Source organism: Drosophila innubila, chromosome X, assembly GCF_004354385.1.
Source record: "Drosophila innubila isolate TH190305 chromosome X, UK_Dinn_1.0, whole genome shotgun sequence".
NCBI lineage: Eukaryota > Metazoa > Arthropoda > Insecta > Diptera > Drosophilidae > Drosophila > Drosophila innubila.
In genome coordinates, this window is record NC_047626.1 from 7,028,528 (window position 1) to 7,050,868 (window position 22,341).

Sequence of the window (22,341 nt, forward strand, 5' to 3'; positions counted from 1 at the left end):
AAATTGCATTGAATTTGATATGCACAATTAGATTGAAGGAATGCACAATACTCGCACACTGTTCCAAGGAATACAAAAGCTCATGCTGAGCTTTCATAGTCCGGTTTTTTTTTCGTACAACACTTTTAATTACCTTTTGCACAAGTTGTGTGTGTGTGTTTCACCAATAAAAAAAAAATAAAATAAAATAATATTTCACTCTTTGCAATGCAATGCAAATAAATCCGATCTCGCGCTACGTTTTTTTCGAGTTCGAAACGTTGCGTTGCGAATGACGTGCGTTCGGTTCGACTTGCGTTTGCAGACTGATTTAACGCAGCGACCGGCGTTCGTTTAGCTGCGCGCACTGAGAACGAAAAGCAGCAAACGTGTTGCGCGGTAACTCAGAGAGAGAGAGAGAGCGAAGGTGAGAGTGGTACTGAGAGTGAGGGCATGCGCAGCGCAGAGCGCAACTGCAACAGTGTTTCCGTAAGGAAACTTTTAATACAGGCGACCGGCAAGGCGATTCATTCAATACAAGAGACAGAGAGAGAGTGTAAGTGAGAGCGTGCGTTCAATCAGCACCATTTAAACTGAGCGACTGATGTGCGTGGGAGTGGGGGTGGCATTGTCTTGGAAGTAACAAGTAAAGAATAACGGCAATAAATGCAACAACAGTTCTGCTTAAACAAGGTAAGTAAAATAAAAGCAATTGGAATATAAACTGTGTACTAAATTATAGTAGTTATACTTACAAAAAATAATTTAGACTACTGACTACACCACAATTAACAAGTTTATACGATAGATTAAATAGCTTTATAAAATTTTGAAGTTACAACGCATGTATCAAATCCTTAAACGCATTTTGATACAGAAACCTATTTTTTTTCTAAATACTTTTTTAACAGATAAAAACAAAAAGCTCAATCTTACAATCAAGATGTGTTTTCTTAATTTAAGAATCTAGGTTCTCGAAAATAACATTATATTTTTGTACCAAATATTTAAAAGGATCCAGAATTCAGAAATGTGTTTAGATAAATATTGTGAAACGCTAGAGTAACAATATAATATATTAACATATTTAAGGATAAATGAAATAGATATTGCTAACTTTGGAACACCCAACTTGGTTAAATTTTCTCATTTAAGCTTACTTTTTCATCCTTATTTTGAATTCCTTACATAATTGTCAAAGTCATTTTTCTTAGCTTTGGTAGTTCTTAAAATAGAGTCAGGCTTAGCTGCCTTATAAACCTGGCAAAAAGTAGTAGAATTTTCCAGTCAATTTAGTTGACTGGAAGAGCTTAAAGCGTGGAAAGCAGTATAGGAGATCTTTTTTCTTAACTTATTTTCTATATTTTTATGCAGTGTGTTAATTTTCTAAGAACCTTTATGCTGCTCTGTTTTAGCCAAGTTCTATTTACATTTAGCGGCCAAAACAGTTGCCAAAAAAACAATGACCAAAAAATACAATCTCACAGTTGGTCAGCGTAGTTGAGTGGCGAGTATTCAGGCAATGGTGAAGGTATCGGTATCGGTAGTGGTATCGTGTGATCTGTCTAGATAACAGTAGATTCCTATATGTGTGTGTGTGTGTGTGTGTGTGTGTGTGGTTAGCTGCGCCAGCTGCTCCTTTGCTGCTTACGCCACAAAACATAATTTTCAATTACCTTTCTCGCAGCGTGTGGCGTCCTTTCACCTTGGAATTTTCGCCAAGAAAAGAACAACACACACACACACACACACATACGCACACAAACAACCGACCTTTAGCTGATTGTTTATGGGACAAGCGCCTCTGCCGCTGTCGCTGTTTCTGCTGCCGCTGTAGCTGTCTCTGCTGCCGCTGCCGCTGTCAGGCTGAGAAAAAGAAAATGTTGTGGAAAATTGTGCAATTGTTTTGCAATTTATTGGTGAAAGGGCTCGGGTTTTCAAAATGCTGCTGACTTTGATCCCGACTGATCTTGTGTTTTTTCGGGAACCAACTTCCTGCGCTGCGGCTGCTGCGGCTGCTGCGGCTGCTGCCAACGCCAACGCCAGCCGCGACGTCGGCGTCGATGCCAACATTTTTGTTTTGTTTTTGTTTTTCATTCACCTTCGTTTTAAAGCGCAAATTTATGAGGCTCAAGAATCTGTAACTGGACTTGAGGAATTTAAACTCTAGCAGCGACAGCTGTGCTAGCAGCTCTAAAGAAAGAGATGACAATACGATGTGCAAAAGAAACAGATATTATACGTATAAGTGCTTTAACTGAATTTATTGGCAAAAATGTATTATTTGTTGTCTTGTGCGAAAATAGAATTTTGTTCAATTTCAATTGAAAGGATTTTAGTTTCTGAAATACTCCCAGAAGTATTTCCGGATGTGGACCACACCGAGTGGACCATAAATCCAATTTAATGTGAGTTTCCCTTTTGTATTATGTGAACAACAATTATCAATATAGTATAGTATGGATTTTACGAGCGGTCTATAGAAAGTTTCTTCAAGTTGTCAACTACTGACAATATTGTTATCTAACACTTAAAAGGTTATTGAAACATCATCTAATAGTTTTCTAAAAGTTGAAAAAGTTTTGATCGTAAAGTTTGCTAAAGTATTAATAAGTAAATTTATGATTTACATTTATAGATCTACCTTTGAATAATTTTATTAAAAAACAAAATTTCAAAAAAATTAAAAAAATGAAAAATATTAAAAATTATAATAAATGTTGTTATATTTTTTTATCGCAATAGGTTTTTAACTTTATGAAGTTTTGGCTAATAAAATAAATATATGGTTTGCTTAAATTTTTGAGCTACAAAAGGGTTAAAAGTGCTGAAGGCAATAATTGTCTGTCTATAACTATGTGAACTAAGCCCTCAGCGATGTTATCTGGCTGAAATTTGGTAAAGCTGTTATATAATGCTAGAGATAAAATTTATATGGAAAATGAATGGGGTCAGTCATTGTTTTTTTTTAATTTTTAATTATTTAGCATTTTCAGCATTTGATTGTGTAAAACATATCGGAAAACATATCGGAATAAAATGTAGCTTCTTTCCCCGGATTTATAATATATTCCAGCTATATATTGCAATACTTTAAGCTGTATTGGAAATGTTCCAGCTGTTTGTGCTCTAATTGTGCAATGAATAAATCTAAAAAAGTGACAGAACTGAAAATAAATCAATGATATGGTCAAAGAATAGTCCGCTTCTGGGTCTGAAACTGAGACAGAGTCTATTGATTGTTCTCGAAGGGGCAGCTGCTGTTGCAAGGATCTTCAGAATAATCTGTCGTCTTGTCAGGCATTGAATCAAAGCCAATTTTACGCATTGGTCACTATAACGCCCCTGCCCCGAAGATCGGGAATTAAAGACGGCAGAGGGAGAGAGAGAAGAGATGAATTGGGAGGGGGGCTTCCATTGGGAAGATAAATTAGGGCATAGGTAACGCCTAGCAAGAAATCCGTTCGTCTCCCTAACATTGCCACTAATAAATTGCTCGACAATTGTGCAATTTCTCATAGAGGAAAATTGCGAAAATGAAAAAAAATCCTTGAGGCTCCGATTGCAACTTCACGCTCAGATTTGCTACCGTTTTTTTTTTGTCCATTTTCTTCATTATTTATTTAATTTTTTTCTCGGGCGTTTCTCCTCGCACACGCAAAACACACACAACAGGAAAGGGAGAGAGAGGGAGACGAGGAGAGAGAAGCAAGGACATCAAGATAAAATACGTTTGGCAAGTAGGTAAAGGACGAAAGGTAGGCTAATCTTAAATCACACGGTTAGCGCCAGTTGTAGCTGTAGTTGTAGTGCTCGATACTCCCTGTTCCCCTTCCCCTTCCCCTTCCTATCCCTATACCAATACCTTGAACAGCTGTGTGGGATTAGGAGCTCGTGCTACCTTTGCGGCCCTCTCCCCCCTCTCGTTCTTGTACTCGTATTACGCTTCGCAACTTGGCCAACAATGAATGGGCCATAATTTAGAATCTCAACGCTTACCTCATCTCCCTCTCATATCACAAATCATATCCTTATACACAACTCATACTTTAGCAGATTCTTAAGTATTCCGAGAATTGTTTCTTAGGTGTCGGCATCTTTTCTCTTTCATCTCTTACGTAATTCCCTTTGATTGATTTGAAAAAGGCGTGAGTTTCATATAAAACTAGAATAGAAATTATAAGCTTGATATTCGACATATATACCATATTTACATAGATCATGACTACAGATCGATTTTTCTATTTTGAGACATGTGAAATACTTTTATCATTAAGTTTACAACTATTTTTGGAAACTTAAGTTTGTTTTTTTTCAAAATTTTTATAGGTAAAATAATTTTTTTTTATGTTAATTAGAATATTGCTTGAGATAATTATTTTGTATAATAAATAAATTACGTAATATTTTTTATCTGTATCGATTTTTTTTGCCCATAAACTTAGGAAAACACTTTAAGTGAATTTTACCTAATCGTTATGAGAACTTATCTATTTGAGTAAATTAAGGGTATTCATACTAATTAAATTAACCTATAAACTCTCTTAAAAATATGAATGTGATTTATTTATATTAAAGAAGAATTCACTCGACAGTGATAATGAGAAATTTATATTTTTAAAAATTGTCCAATTGTGGGCAGACATTAAAATAAGATAATTAATGGTATTATTATTTAGTATGTATTATTTAGAATTTTTATGAAATCGAAAAGGGTTTAATTCTACAATAAAAACACATTACCGGGTAAAAACCAGTCAACAATTTGAGTTTCAGTTGAAAACTCGCTTTAATCTTGATATATTGTTTCATACTTTAATCTAAAAGAAGAAATTAGTATAAAATATGGGTGTTTTAGCAGATTTGATCGATCTGTGCATGATTCTTTTGATGTTTCATTTTTATTACACGGAAATGGATCTATTCGAACATCACGTGAAGTATATTCTTAAACTAATGTGGAAACAACCAGTTGAACGTGAACTTACATATAAAGACGGCAGGATTTTAAAAATAATTACGATATGTGCACTTGTATGTTCCTATAGCTTAGGTGTAGTACGTGATTGTATGTGGGATCAAGTTATGGTTTTGGTCCAAGTCTATACACAAGCCGATTTAATATTCAGATATGAGATATGGACACAGATGATCAATATGCGCTTAATTGGAGATGGGACAATGAATGAGATAATGTATTGAATTGGAGTTGGGTCAATGGATGAGTTGATATATTGAATGGATAAAGAAAAGAAATACCAAAAAAAAAAAAATTAAATAATAATATATACAAAAAAATTAGTATACTATATTATACAGTGCATCGATTTGTATGGGCCAAAAATAAAATCACAAATGGCACCCTATATTTGTAATCTACGGTCAATTCTAATATATTTTCACCAAGAAATCATAGTTCTAAAGTCCTAGTTCCTAGTCTCCGCATTTTGAGTTGAAAAAAGTGTTTTTGTGATATCATGAATTATTACCATAGCTTCAGTATTTTTAGTTCAATCCTTACAAGGTTGGTACCAAAACTCGAGTGAGGACCAGGACTTTCAAATACAAAGACAAATTGTCCTTAAAACATAATTTTCGTCCTTGCAAAGACTAACTTTAATTTTTTTCTTTACAGCTCATAATATATATTACATTTTATTTTTATTTGTAATATTTAACTTAATTTTTATACTTGGTATTTTTTCTTTGCCGACTGCTTTTAGTCGTGCTTAAATAAATAAATAAATAATTAAATAAAATTACGCAAAATTATTTAAATCGAAAAGCGGGGACTAGAAATTGATTTTAGAACAATAGTTTCTTGGTAAAAACATCTTAGAATTGACCGTAGATTACGAATATGGGGTACCATTTTTTTTTTATTCGAAAATATCGATGCACCCTACTATACAATTTTAACCTCAGCACTAAGTGAACTCCACTTTTAATTCCGTAAAATTAATTTTTAAGCTTTTAATGCAGAACTTTAGCTTGTTTTTTAATTAACTGTCTTTGATATTAATATCCAATTCAACACACGTTCCTTTTTCCCTCTCTTTTAGCATGCTTACGCTCTCAGTTTATTTGCGCTCTCACGCTCTCCAACTGACTTGCTCTCTCTACTCTGCATGCCTATACAAGAAGTTGTGCTTCCACACTGTGGATGGACTGTGTGGTGGATGGATTGTATGTGGTGGATGGTGAATGGTGGATGGTGGATGTTGTCTCAACCAGAGCTGAGCACGCAACATGTCGTGCCTGGCGAGAATCAGTCACATTGCGTCTTTGCCACTGACAGGACGTTCCACCGTTCTTTTCCGCTACAATTTATTTCATTTTTTTTCCCGACTTTCGCGTTCAACAAAAATTTGTGGATATTTTTTTTTTTAATCTTAAAACAATTTGACTTTCGTTTTTCGTGCTTATGATTGTAAATAACGTGCGAATGTGAAAAAGTTTTTCGGTCTAAAACTATACAGCAAAGAGAAAGAGAAGCAAAAAGGTAAAGATAAACAGACAAGTGCATAATGGGAATCTATAATAAATGTATAGAACTCATTTTCGAATGGAGGGAATTCAACGAAGCATCAAAAAGAGCACGGCATAAAGTGAAGTGTTCTGTGAGAAATTTAATTATTAAAACACCCCATTCAAAAATCATTGCATAAAATTTACAAAAATTGTGCGCGTGCGTCGCGTTTCGATTGCTTTTCAACTTTGGCTTTGGGTTCAGGTTTCCTTTTTTTTTTGTAAATTTTTTTTTTGAAATTGGGATTGGGTTCAAAGCTGAACTTTCAAGTGGCGGCGAAATGCGCAAAATGCTTTAACGCAAAATCTCAAGAGATTCGCAAATTCGCAATTCGCGTTTTCCACTTGAACAAAATTTGCTCTTTTATACCCTGTACATAAATTGTGTAAAGGGTATATTAGGCTTGTCGTAGTGGTAAAAAAAAGCGTGGTATACCCCATCAAATATATATATTTTTGTTTATAATCAACAATTGAGTCGACTTCTTTAAATCTCAGAGACTATAAGAGCTAGACATACCAAACTTGGTATGTTGGTTCCTATAGGTATATCCTAAGCATTTCAAGTTTATCAGGTGTGCTCTACAAATATCAAGAGATTGTAAAGTCAATAGATTTTAAAAATAAAGGAACAAAATTTTGGTATTCCTGAAATATCATTGATTTTATTTTATTTCATCGATCCCTTACTCCTTATCCCTTATTTAAGGTATCAGTTAAATAATTGAATACATTTTTAATATTTGAAATACAGATAAGATTAAAATAAATATACATATTTGGATTTTTATTGGTAAATGTCGTTTGCGGCTAGATATATTTTGAAATGTTATATAATTTATAAACACTTTTTATGCAGTAAATAAGTGAATTAAAGATGTATATAAATTTAGTTCAATTAATTTTTTAATTTTAATTAAATCTCTCATCCATTTTTCTGTCCAATCGAGAATTGTTATGTCTTTTTTTTTTGGGTTGCTCGAGATTTTTAGAACAAGTTTGTGCTTTAGTAAGTCAAATAATCTCAAAAGTTTTTCGATCAAATTTTTTTGAAGTAAATTACAGGGTTTGCCAAAGTCGAGTTCGCTTGATTGTAGTCCATACTAATAGTTTTTTAAATATATTTTTTTTTAACTTAAATGGTGCCTCGAGTGGTGCCACCAGAGCCACCATTTTAACCACCCAAAACAGAACGAGGATCGTGATTCGAGAACGAGAAAGTGAGGAGCGAAGAGAGAAGAGGAAGACGAGGTACATGAGGGAGAGGCAGCTGGGGAATAATCCAAAACATCATGAGAATCTCGAGCTTTTGCGCGCTTTGCTTGCTTGCCTCCTTTTGTTGCACGTTCCATCAGCTATTTTTTTTTTTCGTGCCAGGCTTTTCAATTGTTTGCGGCGCCTCTCAGCTGCCTCTTTGCAACGAGTGCGAATTTGAAATCCTTGCGAAAATGTTCGAAACTCGTTTCATAGACAAGTTCAACGGGTTTCCCTCTGTTTTGTTTTTTTTTTCTTGTTTTTTGCAGACAATAAAAGACAGTTCTTAAATAGCCAGTTTCTTAATGCTTAAGATCCTTGAATCCTTGATCCTAACTAGCTGCCGATCCTGTTGCTCAAGTTTAACATGTCATTTCTTGTTTTTTTCTACTGTATTTTTAGCAGCTGCCAAGATGCTCAAGTGGGCTGTCAACCAGCCGCGTCCTTCTTACCTGGACGCGAAAGTCAATGCCTCAACCCCATCCCCTAATCCCACTCCCACTGCCACGCCCACGCCATTGATGCAGCGCGTGAAGCAGCAGCGACATTCAATGTTGCCACCTGGTTGCCAGTTGGCAATGGGAAAGGAGAATCAATTGACCTCCACTCCGTTGCCCGCTGCCTCCTCCTCCTCCTGCTCGACTAGGACACGGACGGGCACAGGCAGAGGAACGCCGCTGCTCCGGGATCTCAGCAACATTCTGTCGCCACTGCAGATGACCACGCCCACTTCCCACTCGCAGGTGAAGGCGGCAACGGTTTATGCCTCCACGCTGCCCACCTTCGAGGCGGAGTATTCGCCCAGTTACAGCTACAACTGCAGCTACAGCTCCAGGATCACTGAGAACAACAACAACAACAACAAGATCATTCCAGGACCACTGCTCGCTCTGCGCGGCATGGGAATCCCCGACAGTTACTTCGAGAAGCCGCGTTACCTGGAACAACAACAACAACAGGAGCAACAGGAACAGGAACTGAAACAGATTCCCCTCCCCCTCAACCACGCCCCCACTGAGTCCACTTTGAGCTCCAGCCAAATGGGGGATGTGACTCTGGAGCGGATGATCGATGCCATTCTGGAGAGCACGCGAAAGCCACCAGGAGCAGGAGCAGGAGGAGGGGGAAGAAGAGGAGTGGGAGGAGTTGGAGGAGGAGGTCGAATTAGGAGTCGAGCTAGGAGTCAACGACCCCAGCAGCGTCTCATCTCGACAGGTGTCACACACTCACCAACTTATCGTCCTGCCTTTGATCCTGCCAGCGATCTCTGCGAGTACTGGCAATCCACTCCGGCTGCGGCTCCATCCTCCAATCCACAGCCCGATGTCTACGAGGAGCGGGAGGTGCGTTCACCACAGCCTGGATCAGGATCGGGATCGGGATTGGGAATAGGGGGGCAGGGGAAACGACGTTCCCTGCAGCTGAGGAGGCAACGCGTCGTGCGACGCAAGCGGAAGATCACCACGAAGATCTCGTCGAGCGTGAGGCAATCGGCACAGAAGCTGCTGGCGGCCGCCTCACGCTCCGCCCACAAGCTGCCACCCCGTTCCAGTTCCCACCCACAATCCCACTCCAAATCCCAATCCCAATCCCGCTCCAAGCAGCGACACATCAGCCCCGACAGCGGACACAACTCGACGAGTGATTTTGAGGATGAGCTCGACTCATTTGGGGCATGCATCCTGGAGGCAGCCACCAAGCGGCGTCTGAGTTTCTCCTTTCAAGAGGATCCCTTTGGCCATTAATAAAATGGAACAATCATTTCCGGAAAATGGCTGTCGAATTTAATTTATAAAACAATTTTTTTTTCGAACCTTGTTATTTTGTTACTTGTGGAAATGTGAAAATTATAATTAGAAATTTTAGAAATTTTGTTTAATTAAATTGGCAAATTTGTTGCTAAAAGCGTTTGCAGAATTACAATTACATGCCTTTAACAAATTCACATTCCAAATTCATGTATGTAATAACATCAAATAACTATTTTTTTTCACTTAATAAAATATTTCAATTTTATTGAAAACAAAAATTTTAAAAAATTTTTCAATTTGGAATAAAAACTAGTTTAGAAGTGGGTGTTTTGATAATGATAGAAGGAAGTTCTAATAAGTCATTAATTCTATAAAAAAATAATGAAGAGTCGGGTATAATAAAAATTAAAGAAATAGTTGTTTTAGATAATTATCTGAGATTATGATATTTGTTTAAGAGCCAGCATAGCTTTTAGTCAGTTTTCTGGACTTAAGATTTCTGCACTTAAGATTTTGTCTCGCAGACTCATTTCACTACAAAAAATATATATTTACTTTTTACTCTGTTTTTAGACATTTTTTTAAACATTTAAATATGTATATTTGTAGCATTTTATGTTCCAGTTAAAAGTCGGAGAGAGAACAGATTTTGTACATACTTCTATGAGTAAATAACGTGATTTCAAGACTCTTTCTAAAAAATACTTTTCTCTTCTATATATTTATATTTTTTATATTAGCCCTATTCTCTGTTTTTAGAAATGTTTATTGAAATATTAAAATATGTAGTTTTGTAGTCCTAAAAATCTTGGATTAAAGTAACTGTCCCTGTTTGAGTTTTTTTTGTTTTTTTTTTTTTCAAATGAAAAAATCATTCACTTTTAGTAGCTGTAAACAAACGTGAAATACACCAGCATTTTTCTTTAAGGGTAATCTATGCGATTTCACCATGATCTTAAGATTTATGATTATTATTATTTTACTCATAAAATATTCATTATTTTTAAGCAAAAGAAATTTATCTCAGGAATAATCATTATTTTTGAGAAAAAAAAAATTTAAACTCATAGCAAAATGATTATTTCTTGAGTTTTATTTTCTTGAATCAAAAATAAAACTCAAATATTTTCTTGAATCAAAAATAAAACTCAAGGTGTTATATTGACCAACCAACTTGAGTTTTATTTTTGATTAAAAAAAAAAATTGATTAAAAAGAAATCATTATTCTATGAGTTTTATTTTTTTGCTCAAAAATAATCATAAGTAAAATAATAAAACTCATAGAATAATGATTATTTCTTGAGTTTTATTATATAACTTATAATGATTACACTACCTGATTAAAAGTTTGATAAACAACAAATTATTTACTTATAAAGTGTTTTTCTAGCCTGACTTATAATCTTTTTTTCACTAAGTAAAATATTTTATTTTCTTACCGTTTTTAGACACTTTTTTCCATCACTAAAATATGCAGTTTTGTGGTCACATAAATCCAAATTAAATGTCTGATAGAGAACAAATTTAGTACATTGGAGTACAATACTTATATGACCTGACTAAATGAAATTTGTTTTATATTATATTTTTGGTCAAAAAACATGTTTAGGGTTTCAAGAGGGTGGAGTGGGGGTGGTGTGTGTTGTAAGCAACCCTGTTGCCATATAGTACATAGGTAGGGATACCTTTTCGATAGTACAACAGCCGCATATCCTGTTGTGGCATTTAAATGCCATTTATCAGACACCTGTTTCTGCAGGACTCGCTGGAAATTCCACTGCAGTTGCTTGCAACAAAACGTTGCAACATTTGCATAAATTTGAATATGTTTTGGGTTACGGTTACGGTTATGGGATCATTGTTATTTTGGCCAACGAAGCGTAAACACAAAAAAAAGAAAAGAAACCAACTTATGCAAAACTCTATGGAAAATGTTTTTGACGATGCCACAACAGCTGGCAAAAGGACTCGGAATACAGGACTCGGAACTCAGGATCAGGATGTGGCAATGCGTGGGTCGTTAGCTTCTGGCTTCTGTCGTCTCCTTAAATGTCTATTAAATATGCCTTTAAGTAAATGCCATTGTCCATTGTCCATTGTCCATTGTTGCTGTTCGCTCAATTGACAAACTCCCTGTGGCAGCTGCAACTTCAGCTCCTGCTCCCTCTTCCTCCTCCGCCTTCTTCTTCTTTGGCTGCTCTGATTTTCTTTGAGCTGTGAATATGTCACACAAGAGCACAAGGACCCTAAGATCCTCGAGTGCCTCTGCCACTCCCTCTGCCGCTGCCTTTGCCACTGCGTCGGCGTCTGCCTCTTGGCACACCTTTCGGCAATTGCGCCAAAAATTGGATAACCAGCTACAAGCAGCAACAAAAAAGTATGCCAACGACTCAGCGAAAAACTCGACTGAGAAATACTCTGTAAAATGTTTGATAGTGTTACAACCAACGTTTATATATTTTTAAAAAATTCTGTTAAATTTTAGTAAAAGACAATACGAAAAATTTCTCAAATTCTATTATAGAACTATGAAAATATAATCTAAAAATTGTTTATTCTTCTTCTTTATTGAGGATTTTTAACATATGTCTTAATTTCTTATTATTATTCAATTTTTTTTTATTATTCACAAAAATTAATCTAAGTCTTATTTATAATTTTAAATAATTATTAATGCATGTCAATCAAATTCTATATATTCCTAATTAATTCAATAACAAAAAAAACCTAATTCTTAATAGATATTTTTTCTTATTGTACAAAAAAACAGTATGTTTATTGTATAATTTGAAATGTTTTATTTTTCTAATAATCGAAAAAAAAATTAGAAGACAATACAACATTAAAAATGTTGCGAATACATAATATATTATAATATATATAATAATAATATATGTAATATATAATAATATAAATATAATAATATAAACAATATATTTTGTAAATTTTTTAGAACAAAAAAATAATAGTTGGTCTGTTTTATTCAGTTCAATGCTTTATGTTTAATTTATGGAAATTAATTTATAGTATGTTTTGTGATGTTCATTAAACATTGTATTTTTTACCTCAAATGCATTATAATTTTTAGTAAAGAATTTAAGTCAAAATTGCGAATTCCATTCAAAGATATTATATATTAGAGTTTTCTATTCTTTCAGATCATTTTTGGCATATGGAAATTGTTAGTTTTAAAGCGTATTCGTATCCTGATCACGAATATAGAGATATTTCAAATAGTGTGTGCATTAAAATACCCAACTCGAACACATTACAATCACAGGGTATAACAAAAAAAAAGCAAAAACCTTTTGAGCTCAGGGGACAGCTGTCAACGCATGTGTGTGTGTAGGTGTGTGTGTGTGTGTGGGGGTGTGAGTATGCTAAGTGTGTGTTGTGTGTGCTCGTGTGTGTGTGTGTGTGTGAGGCTGTGAGGCACGTGGATGCAGTTGAACACCAACAGAATGGAAATTGAATGGAAATGCTCGAAAGGTTCTCAAGTGTGTGGCAAACTGGTTGAAGTGGCCGACAGTTGTGTTATTTTGGCCAAAACCCTTAAATGGGTTAAGTGCCGGAAATAGCCAAAAATGCTGCTCGAGTAATTGTAACTGTTCAGCTAGTATTATTATTACTTATTAAATATATTCTTAAATATATAAATATATGCTACAATATTGCTACTTTTATATTATCGCGCTAGTCAGAAAAAGTTTGCTCTAAATTTATGAATTAATTGATAGCTTAAAATAATTACTAGTCTAAAAATTTTATTTTATTTTTTTCTATATATAAATAATAATTTTAACGTACAATTTTCTAAACTTTTAAGTAATAATGTTAATTTTAGTATTTATTCATTATCTTGAGTTTAAATTAAAATTTTAAGCCATAATTTTTGATCGTATATTATTTGATTGAAAAATATTCCAAAATATTTAGTAATAATTTTATTTATTTATTTATTTGGTGTCAACTAAGAACAGCTGACGTAAGTTAATTTAAAATTTGATAATAAATTTAAAATAAAAATATAAAATTGAAATTATACAAAAATATAATCAAATTAAATATGAAAAAATCTAAATAAATTAATTAAATTTGCATATATTTTAATAATTTCTTATATTTTTAGTTTGTTCTTTTTGTTAATTTTGCATATTATATTTAATGTTTCATAACGTTTCTTAAATTATTATTTTGTTTTTTATTTTTATTAAAGTTATTCTAAATATATCCTAAAATTTTTAATTATAGCTTAAATTATATTTAAGTTTTAATATGTCTTTGCAAGCTGTTACTTAATGTTCGTTATTTTAAGTAATTATTTGAATATTTTTAGTAATCATTTTAATTTGTATATTATTTATAATCAGTGTATGAAATGTGTTTCTTGGTTTTAATGATAAATTTAATTTTTGGCGATATATTTATATTGGCAAAGCAGTTCCCATTGGCAGAGCAAGAGGAAGACAAAAGGCAGCTGGCCAAATGAATATCTATATATGTTTTGATAAGGATCATTGCAGAAGATTGAGGAGAGAGAGAAGATAAGGCAACTCAATCAATGTCAGGGAGCGTGGAAGTGGAAGCAATTGCAACTGTCAATAAATGGAGCAGCCAGGATTGAGAGAGAGGGAGAGAGATAGAGGCAGAGGGAGCGTGAGAGAGAGAGAGAGAAACTAATCCCGTGCGACGTGCGCGATAAGTTCTTAAAGGAACTCGAAACTCAACTTGAAGGAAACTCATTTCGCCAAACTATTTGTATATGTCAAAAGGCTCTGATTTCCAACAATGAAGAGAGAGAGAGAGAGAGACAGACATTATTTAGACTGAGCAAAAGAGAAAGAGAGCGAGAGAGGGGCGTAAGAGAAGACGAGACGATTAATCAATGTGACGTGTGCGCATTTTTCCTGCTTCGTTCTCGTCTCGAATTTTTTTTTTTTTTGTCGTTTTTGATTGTTTGGTCTGCTTTTTGGGACATCTTGCCAGTTGAGTTGAGGTTCGAGTTTTTGCGCGCCAAAGTGGGAATATGTCCTTGTGCTTTGTGTCCTGTGTTCCGCTCTCAATCTGTCACAAAGGAAGACACAGCACAAATGCATTTTAATTTCCATAAAATTAAATAAAAGATGTACAATCGATATAAAGAAAAAACACCCACAACATTTGAATACAAGCAAATATAAATAATGAAAGGGTTAATTCTATCGATATTTGATTGTATCTTTGATTGGTTTTGATCTAATGAATACAATTCTATTGTAAAGTATTCAATAAATATATTGTTGAGTAAGGTTTTAATGCTTTGTTCTCTACTCCCACATTTAAATGTATTTTGTAGAATTTCCGATGCTGTTTAGGGTTGAAAGATAGTGAACCGAAACCGCAAAGATCAAACAATTCAATCAATGTGCATTTGCATACCAAAAAGAAAGAGAGAGAGAGAGTGTGAGAAGTGCAGCAAGAGATAGAGAGAGAGAGATAGAGATTTCTTTTTCTAAAAAAGGGTTGTCCTTTGTGGAAATTTGAATTCAATATGTAAATGTTGTTTGCACGACAAACTTTGACACTCACAATGCCAAATGCCAAACTAATAGATACATTTATGGGATAAGAAAAGGTTCTCGCGATCTCCGATCCGTGGTAATTAAAAATCTTTACGGTCAGCACAACAACAGCAACAACAACAATTAAATGAAAGGGGTCAAAAAGTGGTTGCCCAAGATTAGAATAAGAAATCTCTTTCTCTCTCTCTCTCTTTCACTCTCTCTGCGCCTCAGCTTCCTTTCTCTAATTGCTTTGCATTAAGTGTCCTGCATTTTCCGGTTCCGTTTCACTTTCTAAGCATCTAAGCCAATTTTCCCTTGAAACCATTTTTTTTTTTCTTTTTCTTTACTCTTGTTTATTTTGCGGCTTTTGATGGCCTCGATAAGACTAAATCTCTGATCTACGAACTTTGATATACAAATAGATACAATGATTATCAAACTGCATTAAGTTCAAGCAGTTCATTTTATTTTGATCTTAGAGGAAGTTTACCTAAAGTGACTGATAAACCAGTTAGAATGTTTTTTTTTATTTTTTTTTTAATATTTTAAAGTTTTTTTTTATTAATTATTTTAATTCATTTTATTCTTTTTAGTTTTTTCAGTTTATAAAGTTGTAGAAAATAGTGATCTGAATAAACGAAACCTAGGAACAAAGATTTATATACAAAGTAGCGAGAAAAAAATTATGATCTAAATATAATAATATATGATCTAATATAATAATATAAAAGAAAGTTTACCTCAAGTGACTAATAAACCAGTTAGAATATTCTTTTTTTTTTATTTTTTAAAAATATTTTTTTATTAATTTTTATTACTAACCATTTTATTCATTTTATTTTTTTTAGTTTATTCAGTTTAAAAAGTTGTATAAAAATGTAGATTTTTAATAAATGAAACATATGAACAAAAAACTATATACAAAGTAAAATAAATAAAATATAATATATATAAAGTATATATAGAAGCTTTGAAATATAGTTCATTGATATATTATTATCATTCCCTTAAAACTCACAGATTCCGCAATTGAAACTCTGCTTTCTCTTGACACCATTCATAGTTCGTAATACTCTACCTTATATCAAAAGACAACTGCACTTGCCTATAAACATTACGGGTGCGAATTCCAGTTAAGTCCCTTCTTTTTTAATTTGTGTAATTCTTCTGTGTTCAATTGTTACCCTGCACATCTTATAGATATGGTATATCATTACATTTATGACCTACCCGCAACTTGCGTTTTAATGAACTGAACTCAGTCAATCCTATAAGAGTTTTTCCCCCTATGTTAAACCACAATATTTACACACAAAGATCTCACAAAAAGCGCGTAAAATAATTTGAATTGTTTTTCATAGACGCGTACTCGTAATATTTCTTAAACTGCTCGTAAAACTGAGGCGTATGTTTTACGATCACCTCAGCATAATAATGAATAAACAGTTAAGGACATAGATACAATTGCACTTTAAGGATTTTCCAGCTCGATTTACGATCGACTCACAGTTTTTATGAACTCGATCATAAATCGCAACGCATCGCGAGGATTTTCTCTCATTTTTCGAGCACTAGCCATAAAAAAAGTCATTAAAATCGAATACTTTTCGGGGATACACACACACACACACACACACACACATACAGACACAGAAACACACAGATTCGGAAGTTGGGAAATCGAAAGTGAAATTGCACCTTGAACCCGCATTAAATGACGTCGTTTAACAAATGGTTTTGTCATTGCCCACTCGCAAACATGTGCGAAAAAGTGGAAATTACTATTATTGGAAATTAGCGTATGCAGCGACTAATTAACTGACTAATACATACATACATACATAGATCCACAAGAGGGTTGCCCGATTATGCTGGTCGTCTAGCCGGTATAATAGCTAGGAACTTGAACAAACCCAACAAACTTCATACTCTTTCTATGCAAAAAAAAAAAAAAAAAAATCATCAATTTCCAAGCGAATAATTTTGTTTGATTTGTAAAGTTCCTTGAACTTTGTCCCTTGTTATTTTGTGGATCCTTTTCTTTTTTCGAATTTTGCCAGTCAAGAAATATTAGATAGATATACTTCATAAATATTTTAGTAAAATGTTCATTGATAAGCAAATAATACTGGAAATTGCAATTTCGTTAATTTCGTTAAAAAACAAATGTTTCCTTCTAGAATCTATATTTTGGATTTGATTTTAATGCAATAATTGGATATTGCAAATAGAATATTTTTAACTTTAAGTTTTCACTTAAAATCAACTCCATGTATTATAATAATTATAAAACCACACTTTTAACTTGATTCTAACACGTTTAGTTTTTTTTTTTTTTTTGTGAATAATCATGTCTAATTTGACAAAAGTTTCGACATATAAAGTAGATAGATCAAAGATCCGACCAACTTCAAAATTTCATAACTTTGTTAAAACTAGACCGATGATTTTAATTTCTAAGGAACTGTGCTAAATTATTCATTGATTGATTAGTTAAAAATGTTCTTTATTATGATAATAGATCCTTTCTTTTAGCTTCTATTTCCATATAACAAATGAAGCTGTATAGGGTTGTGGTACCTCACAGATAAAGCGCATTTTGTTAAGACATGGAGCATCGTCCAGACCTTTTTTATCTTGGGTGTTTCGTTTTCTAAAGCCCATTTGATCGCAGTGCTGAATGTTTAGTTCATTATCAGGTTGACCTGGAGCCCAAATATTAATGCCAATTGGATTTCCACTGCCACACCAGACGTGACGAGATTGTTCGCCCAAATCAGTACCTGAAGTCCAGTACGTAAACTCATCATTAAATAGCTCTAAATAGTTGGTAATGTCATTCCATTTTTGCATCGTATCAAAGCTTATCAAAGTGGAATTCATTCGACGACAACTTTCGAATGCCTGAAACCAATTCACTTCAAGTCTCCGCTCAAAGTAATAATATCCATTGCCGATCCTAACGAATGGCAGTGTTAAAATATCCGTGGAACCTAGAAAAATATAGGTTATTTTTTATTAATACTTTATGTTACACTTTATTGATCACAATTTGTAGTACAACTCACCTTCCCTTATGATGGGCGTTATGGAAATTCCCAGGCTCAAGGCAACTCCACCGAATAAAATTAAAAGACTTGTTGTATTTCTCAACATTTTGCACAAAACACTGACTTCTGTATTCCATATGAAGGCTCTATATATACCCGTAACTGGGTGCTTGATTTACATAATTTATCAACTTATCTTGATCTCAGGTATTGTTGTCTTATCCCTCTAATTTTTTTATACCAAAGTTGGTCATGATGTAACAGTCAGTCTAAAATATACAATCTGTAAGATTCGTTGAGATATCTTTAGAGAAAAAAAATTTTATTTACTAAAGGTTTGCTCCCGAGGCAGCTATATGATAAAGTAATTCCATTTAGATGAAAGCTAAAGAAAGGGACGCCCTAGTAACTGTTTGTAATAAACTTAGTTGATATAAGAATTTGCATAGATAACACGTTTTTGTGTACTTTTTACGTTGTAAGCTTCAGCCAATTCCTAAGTTGATATTAGATTAAACAAAAAAGTTTTTTGTTTGTTATAATTTAGTATTAGAATCCCAGTTTTTCGTGGTCTAGACCCTGTTAAATTATTAAAATGTATCAACATATCAGTTATCAAAGCTGACTTTTAATAAACTAGTGGGCCGGTGCTACAGTCGAGCATACTCGACTGTCGGAGACCCCGTACTTACTATGGCAAAAACTAATAATGAGAAGAATAAAAAATATTAAGTTAACTTAAATGCATATTCAATCAGTTTAGTTACGATATCTCATTAAACAAAAAAGTTTTTCATACTAAAACTTGTTTTTCGACCGATTATTCCTATATGATATAGTGGTCCGATTCCAAAAGGGAAAAAACTTGATCTTCCGGCCATATAGAGGAATCTACATACCAAATTTGTTGTCACTAGCTTTTAAATTGCTATATAATATATATAATTTGGATATGAAATTTTTTTTTCGATTTGTGGGCGTTAAAAGGGGCGCGGCTGAATTTTTAAACAAACTTGATCTGCTTGCAATATAGAGGAACCTTCATACCAAGTTTTGTGTCTCTAGCTCTTATAGTCTCTGAGATCTAGGTGTTCATACAGACGGACGGACAGACGGACAGACAGACAGACGGGCATTGCTTTATCGACTCGGCTATGACTATGAGTCTGCCACGCCTCCTTCTGCCTGTTACGCCCATATTCGTTAAAACACACCCAATAAACCCCTTTATTTTTTTTAAGTACGGGGTCTAAAAATATTTTTTTTGAACATGTACGTTACTTTTAAAATAAAATCTATTTCAGTTAAGAATTCTTTTTTGACATTTCAATATTGCCTATTTGATTCTCATGATCAATGCGAAAGTCTCGAAGTGATTGGTAATAACTATACCAAAATAAATCGATTGATTAGGCAAAAATGTTCTTTATTATGATAATAGATCCTTTCTTTTAGCTTCTATTTCCATATAACAAATGAAGCTGTATAGGGTTGTGGTGCCTCACAGATAAAGCGATTTTTGCGTAGACATTCTGAATCGTCCAGACCCTTCTTATCTTGGGTATTGGGTTTTCTATAGCCCAGTTGATCGCAGTGCTGGTTCTTTCCTAGATTATCAGGTTCATTTGGAGCCCAAATATTAATGGCAATTGGATTTCCACTGCCAAACCAGACGTGACGAGATTGTTCGCCCAAGTCAGTGCCTGAAGTCCAGTAAGTAAACTCATCATTAAAGAGCTCTAAATAGTTGGTAATGTCATTCCATTTTTGCATCGTCTCAAAGCTTATCAATGTGGCATTCATTCGACGACAACTTTCGAATGCCTGAAACCAATTCGCAGTTTTTCTCGTCTCAAAGTAATAATATCCATTGCCTATCCTAACGAATGGCAGTGTTAAAATATCCGTGGAACCTTGAAAAATATAGGGGCTTAATACTATACATTTTATCGTACGGTTTATGGAGCAAAGTTTGTGGTACAACTCACCTTCCCTTATGATGGGCGTAATGGAAATACCCAGACTTAAGGCAACTCCACCGAATAGAAACAATAGACTTGTTGTATTTTTCAACATTTTGCACAAAACACTGACTTCTGTACTCCATAAGAAGGCAGTATTTATACACGTTTTTTGGTTCTTGATTATCATCCTATCTTATCAGAATTAAGATAAGGAAAAATTTCTTATTTATTTTATACCAAAATTTTGCAATATGGGACGTTTGACCTATATTTAAGTATTCAAATATTATCAGTTTTATTGCCAACACCGTATAAAATATTATTATATGGCTGTTAATCCTTATTGAAGCATGGCCTGTTGCTCAATTTGCCTCCACGCGTTCGTCGGATCTTCCGGGATCTTCCTCTCCCTCTACCGTAACAAAGACATTACAGCTGAGAATCAAGAAACAACATTTTAAATTTTACACAAATTTTTAAAATTCTACCAACCCGCCTTTTGTTGCTACACGACTATTAAAACAAGTTGGCAGCACTGCTACTACAGCACTGATAAAAATTTCAATTTCAAAAATGCAATAAACTTAATCAAAAATCAATAAATTTGTTGAAAATTTAAAACTAGATTAAAAATTTGAAATTATATAAAATTAAGGTAGACATTTTGGAAGGTTCAAAGCTCGTCAGCCCTCGGGGAGAGAAATTTAAAAATGTAATTAAAAAAAAATATCAAAAAATCGAGATAATTCTAACGATAATTCTGCAACAATTTTAAAAATTCTATAAAAAAAAAACATTTAAAAAAGGAACAAAAATTCAGAATACCTTTTTTCAAAAAAGTACACTGGGTTCTTGATTGACATTATTTATAAACTTTTCTTGATCTTAGGTATGGTTTTCTTATCCCTTTAATTTTTTTATACCTTGTGCTCATTTTGAAGTTGATCATAATATAACAAGCAATCTTCAATATACAATCTGTGAGATTCGTTGAGATATCTTTAGAGGCAAAAAAGTTTTTTATACTTAAGGTTTATTGGCATCCGATTTTTCCCGAGGCAGATATGGTAGTTTTATTTAGACGAAAGCTAAAGGATAGTAAATGTTTGTCATAAACTTAGTTGATATCAGAATTTGCATAGATAACACGTTTTTATGTACTCTTTACGTTATAAGCTTCAGATAGTTCTATAGCTGATATCAGATTTAAAAAAAAAAGTTTTTTGTTTGTTTATTCACGGTATATTGGGGTAATATTCTAATTAATTATCAGAATCGTAATAAAAAAGTATTTTTTGTGTGTTTAGACCCTGTAAATTTAAAGAAATGTATCACTATATCAGTTATATCAGTTCAAAACAGAATTTTAATAAAAAAAAAGTTTGCTGAACATGTACATATGTACATTACCTTTTTATAAAAATATATTTCAGTAAAGAATTCTTTTTTGACATTTCAATACTGCCTATTTGATTTTCATGATCAATGTTTAAGTCCATTAGTGATTGGTTATAACTATACCAAATTTTATTGGTTGATTGAATAGTTAAAAACGTTCTTTATTATTTTTCCTTGGTTGACTTTGAAGACAAATATATTAAGATGGACTATTTTTGTTGGCTTAAAACTTCCGTAATATTCTTCTTCAAATATTAATAAAGTTGATTTTTTTTGTGTAATGTATATTTTGTTATTTTTAATTTTTTGAACATGTACATATACCCTGTACAATATGTTTTTAAAGGTAATTCAAAGAAATACGCAATATGTATATTAATTTTGTGATTAAGTAACTCTCTTGAAAATTACAGGGTGTTCACAAAGCAGTGCCGTGTATTTTAACTTGTTTCGTGCTACACTTTGTGTGATATATTTTTAGATATTATAATATTTAAAGTGATATCAGCTTGTTGTTGTATTAAAATTTGTTGTTCAATTTGAAGCCACTGTACTATAGCAAAATAGCACACATTCCACTGTGCGCGGAGCTCGTTGTTTCTGTTTCTGTTTTTTTTTTATTTTGTATTATTTTGTGTTATTTTCGGGTCTTGAATGTGAGATGTCTGGCAGCACCTGTCTTCGTCTTCGTCTTCATTAAGTTGCTTCGTTTTTTTTTTTTTTTTTCTTTTTTTTTGGGCTCTGCTCTCATTTAGAGTCATCGCTCGACACTTGTGTCTGCTCCTTCGATAGGCAATCAATAGCGAGTGAGCGAGATGGCTGAGGCAGTGGAAGAGAGAGGGGAAGACTGAGTGGCAGGTCCTTTGCGATCAG

The 22,341-nt window shown here is 33.5% G+C and overlaps 2 protein-coding genes across 7 annotated transcripts; one reads left to right on the plus strand and one right to left on the minus strand.

Annotated features, from left to right (window-relative positions):
- The first annotated feature begins 8,174 nt into the window (after positions 1–8,174).
- Positions 8,175–9,697, plus strand: LOC117785476. The gene has a single exon (XM_034623524.1). It carries the CDS (start codon positions 8,175–8,177, stop codon positions 9,504–9,506), a length of 1,332 nt encoding a protein of 443 aa, XP_034479415.1. The 3' UTR covers positions 9,507–9,697.
- Positions 9,698–17,541: 7,844 nt separating this feature from the next.
- LOC117794138 (C-type lectin 37Da-like) lies at positions 17,542–20,206 on the minus strand. 6 transcript variants are annotated; one of them, XM_034634634.1, is made up of 3 exons: positions 20,095–20,206; positions 19,931–20,019; positions 17,542–17,960 (listed from the first exon to the last, which is right to left on the minus strand). In XM_034634634.1, the coding sequence occupies exons 1-3, from the start codon at positions 20,180–20,182 to the stop codon at positions 17,595–17,597; spliced, it is 543 nt and encodes a 180-aa protein (XP_034490525.1). In that variant the 5' UTR covers positions 20,183–20,206; the 3' UTR covers positions 17,542–17,594. The 6 variants fall into 6 exon arrangements, with proteins under 6 accessions (XP_034490525.1, XP_034490523.1, XP_034490522.1 ...); XM_034634632.1 differs by having other exon boundaries at positions 17,542–17,928; positions 19,899–20,019; XM_034634631.1 differs by having other exon boundaries at positions 17,542–17,665; positions 19,636–20,019.
- Positions 20,207–22,341: the final 2,135 nt, after the last annotated feature.

Bases quoted from the DNA above. Each gene is read 5' to 3' on its own strand.
- LOC117794138 (XM_034634634.1), bottom strand. From the start codon at position 20,182: ATGTTGAAAAATACAACAAGTCTATTGTTTCTATTCGGTGGAGTTGCC. The intron at 20,020-20,094 runs GTGAGTTGTACC...ATATTTTTCAAG, and splicing joins TACGCCCATCATAAGGGAAG to GTTCCACGGATATTTTAACA. The intron at 17,961-19,930 runs GCATTCGAAAGT...AATTGGTTTCAG, and splicing joins AAACTGCGAATTGGTTTCAG to GCATTCGAAAGTTGTCGTCG.
- LOC117785476 (XM_034623524.1), top strand. From the start codon at position 8,175: ATGCTCAAGTGGGCTGTCAACCAGCCGCGTCCTTCTTACCTGGACGCG.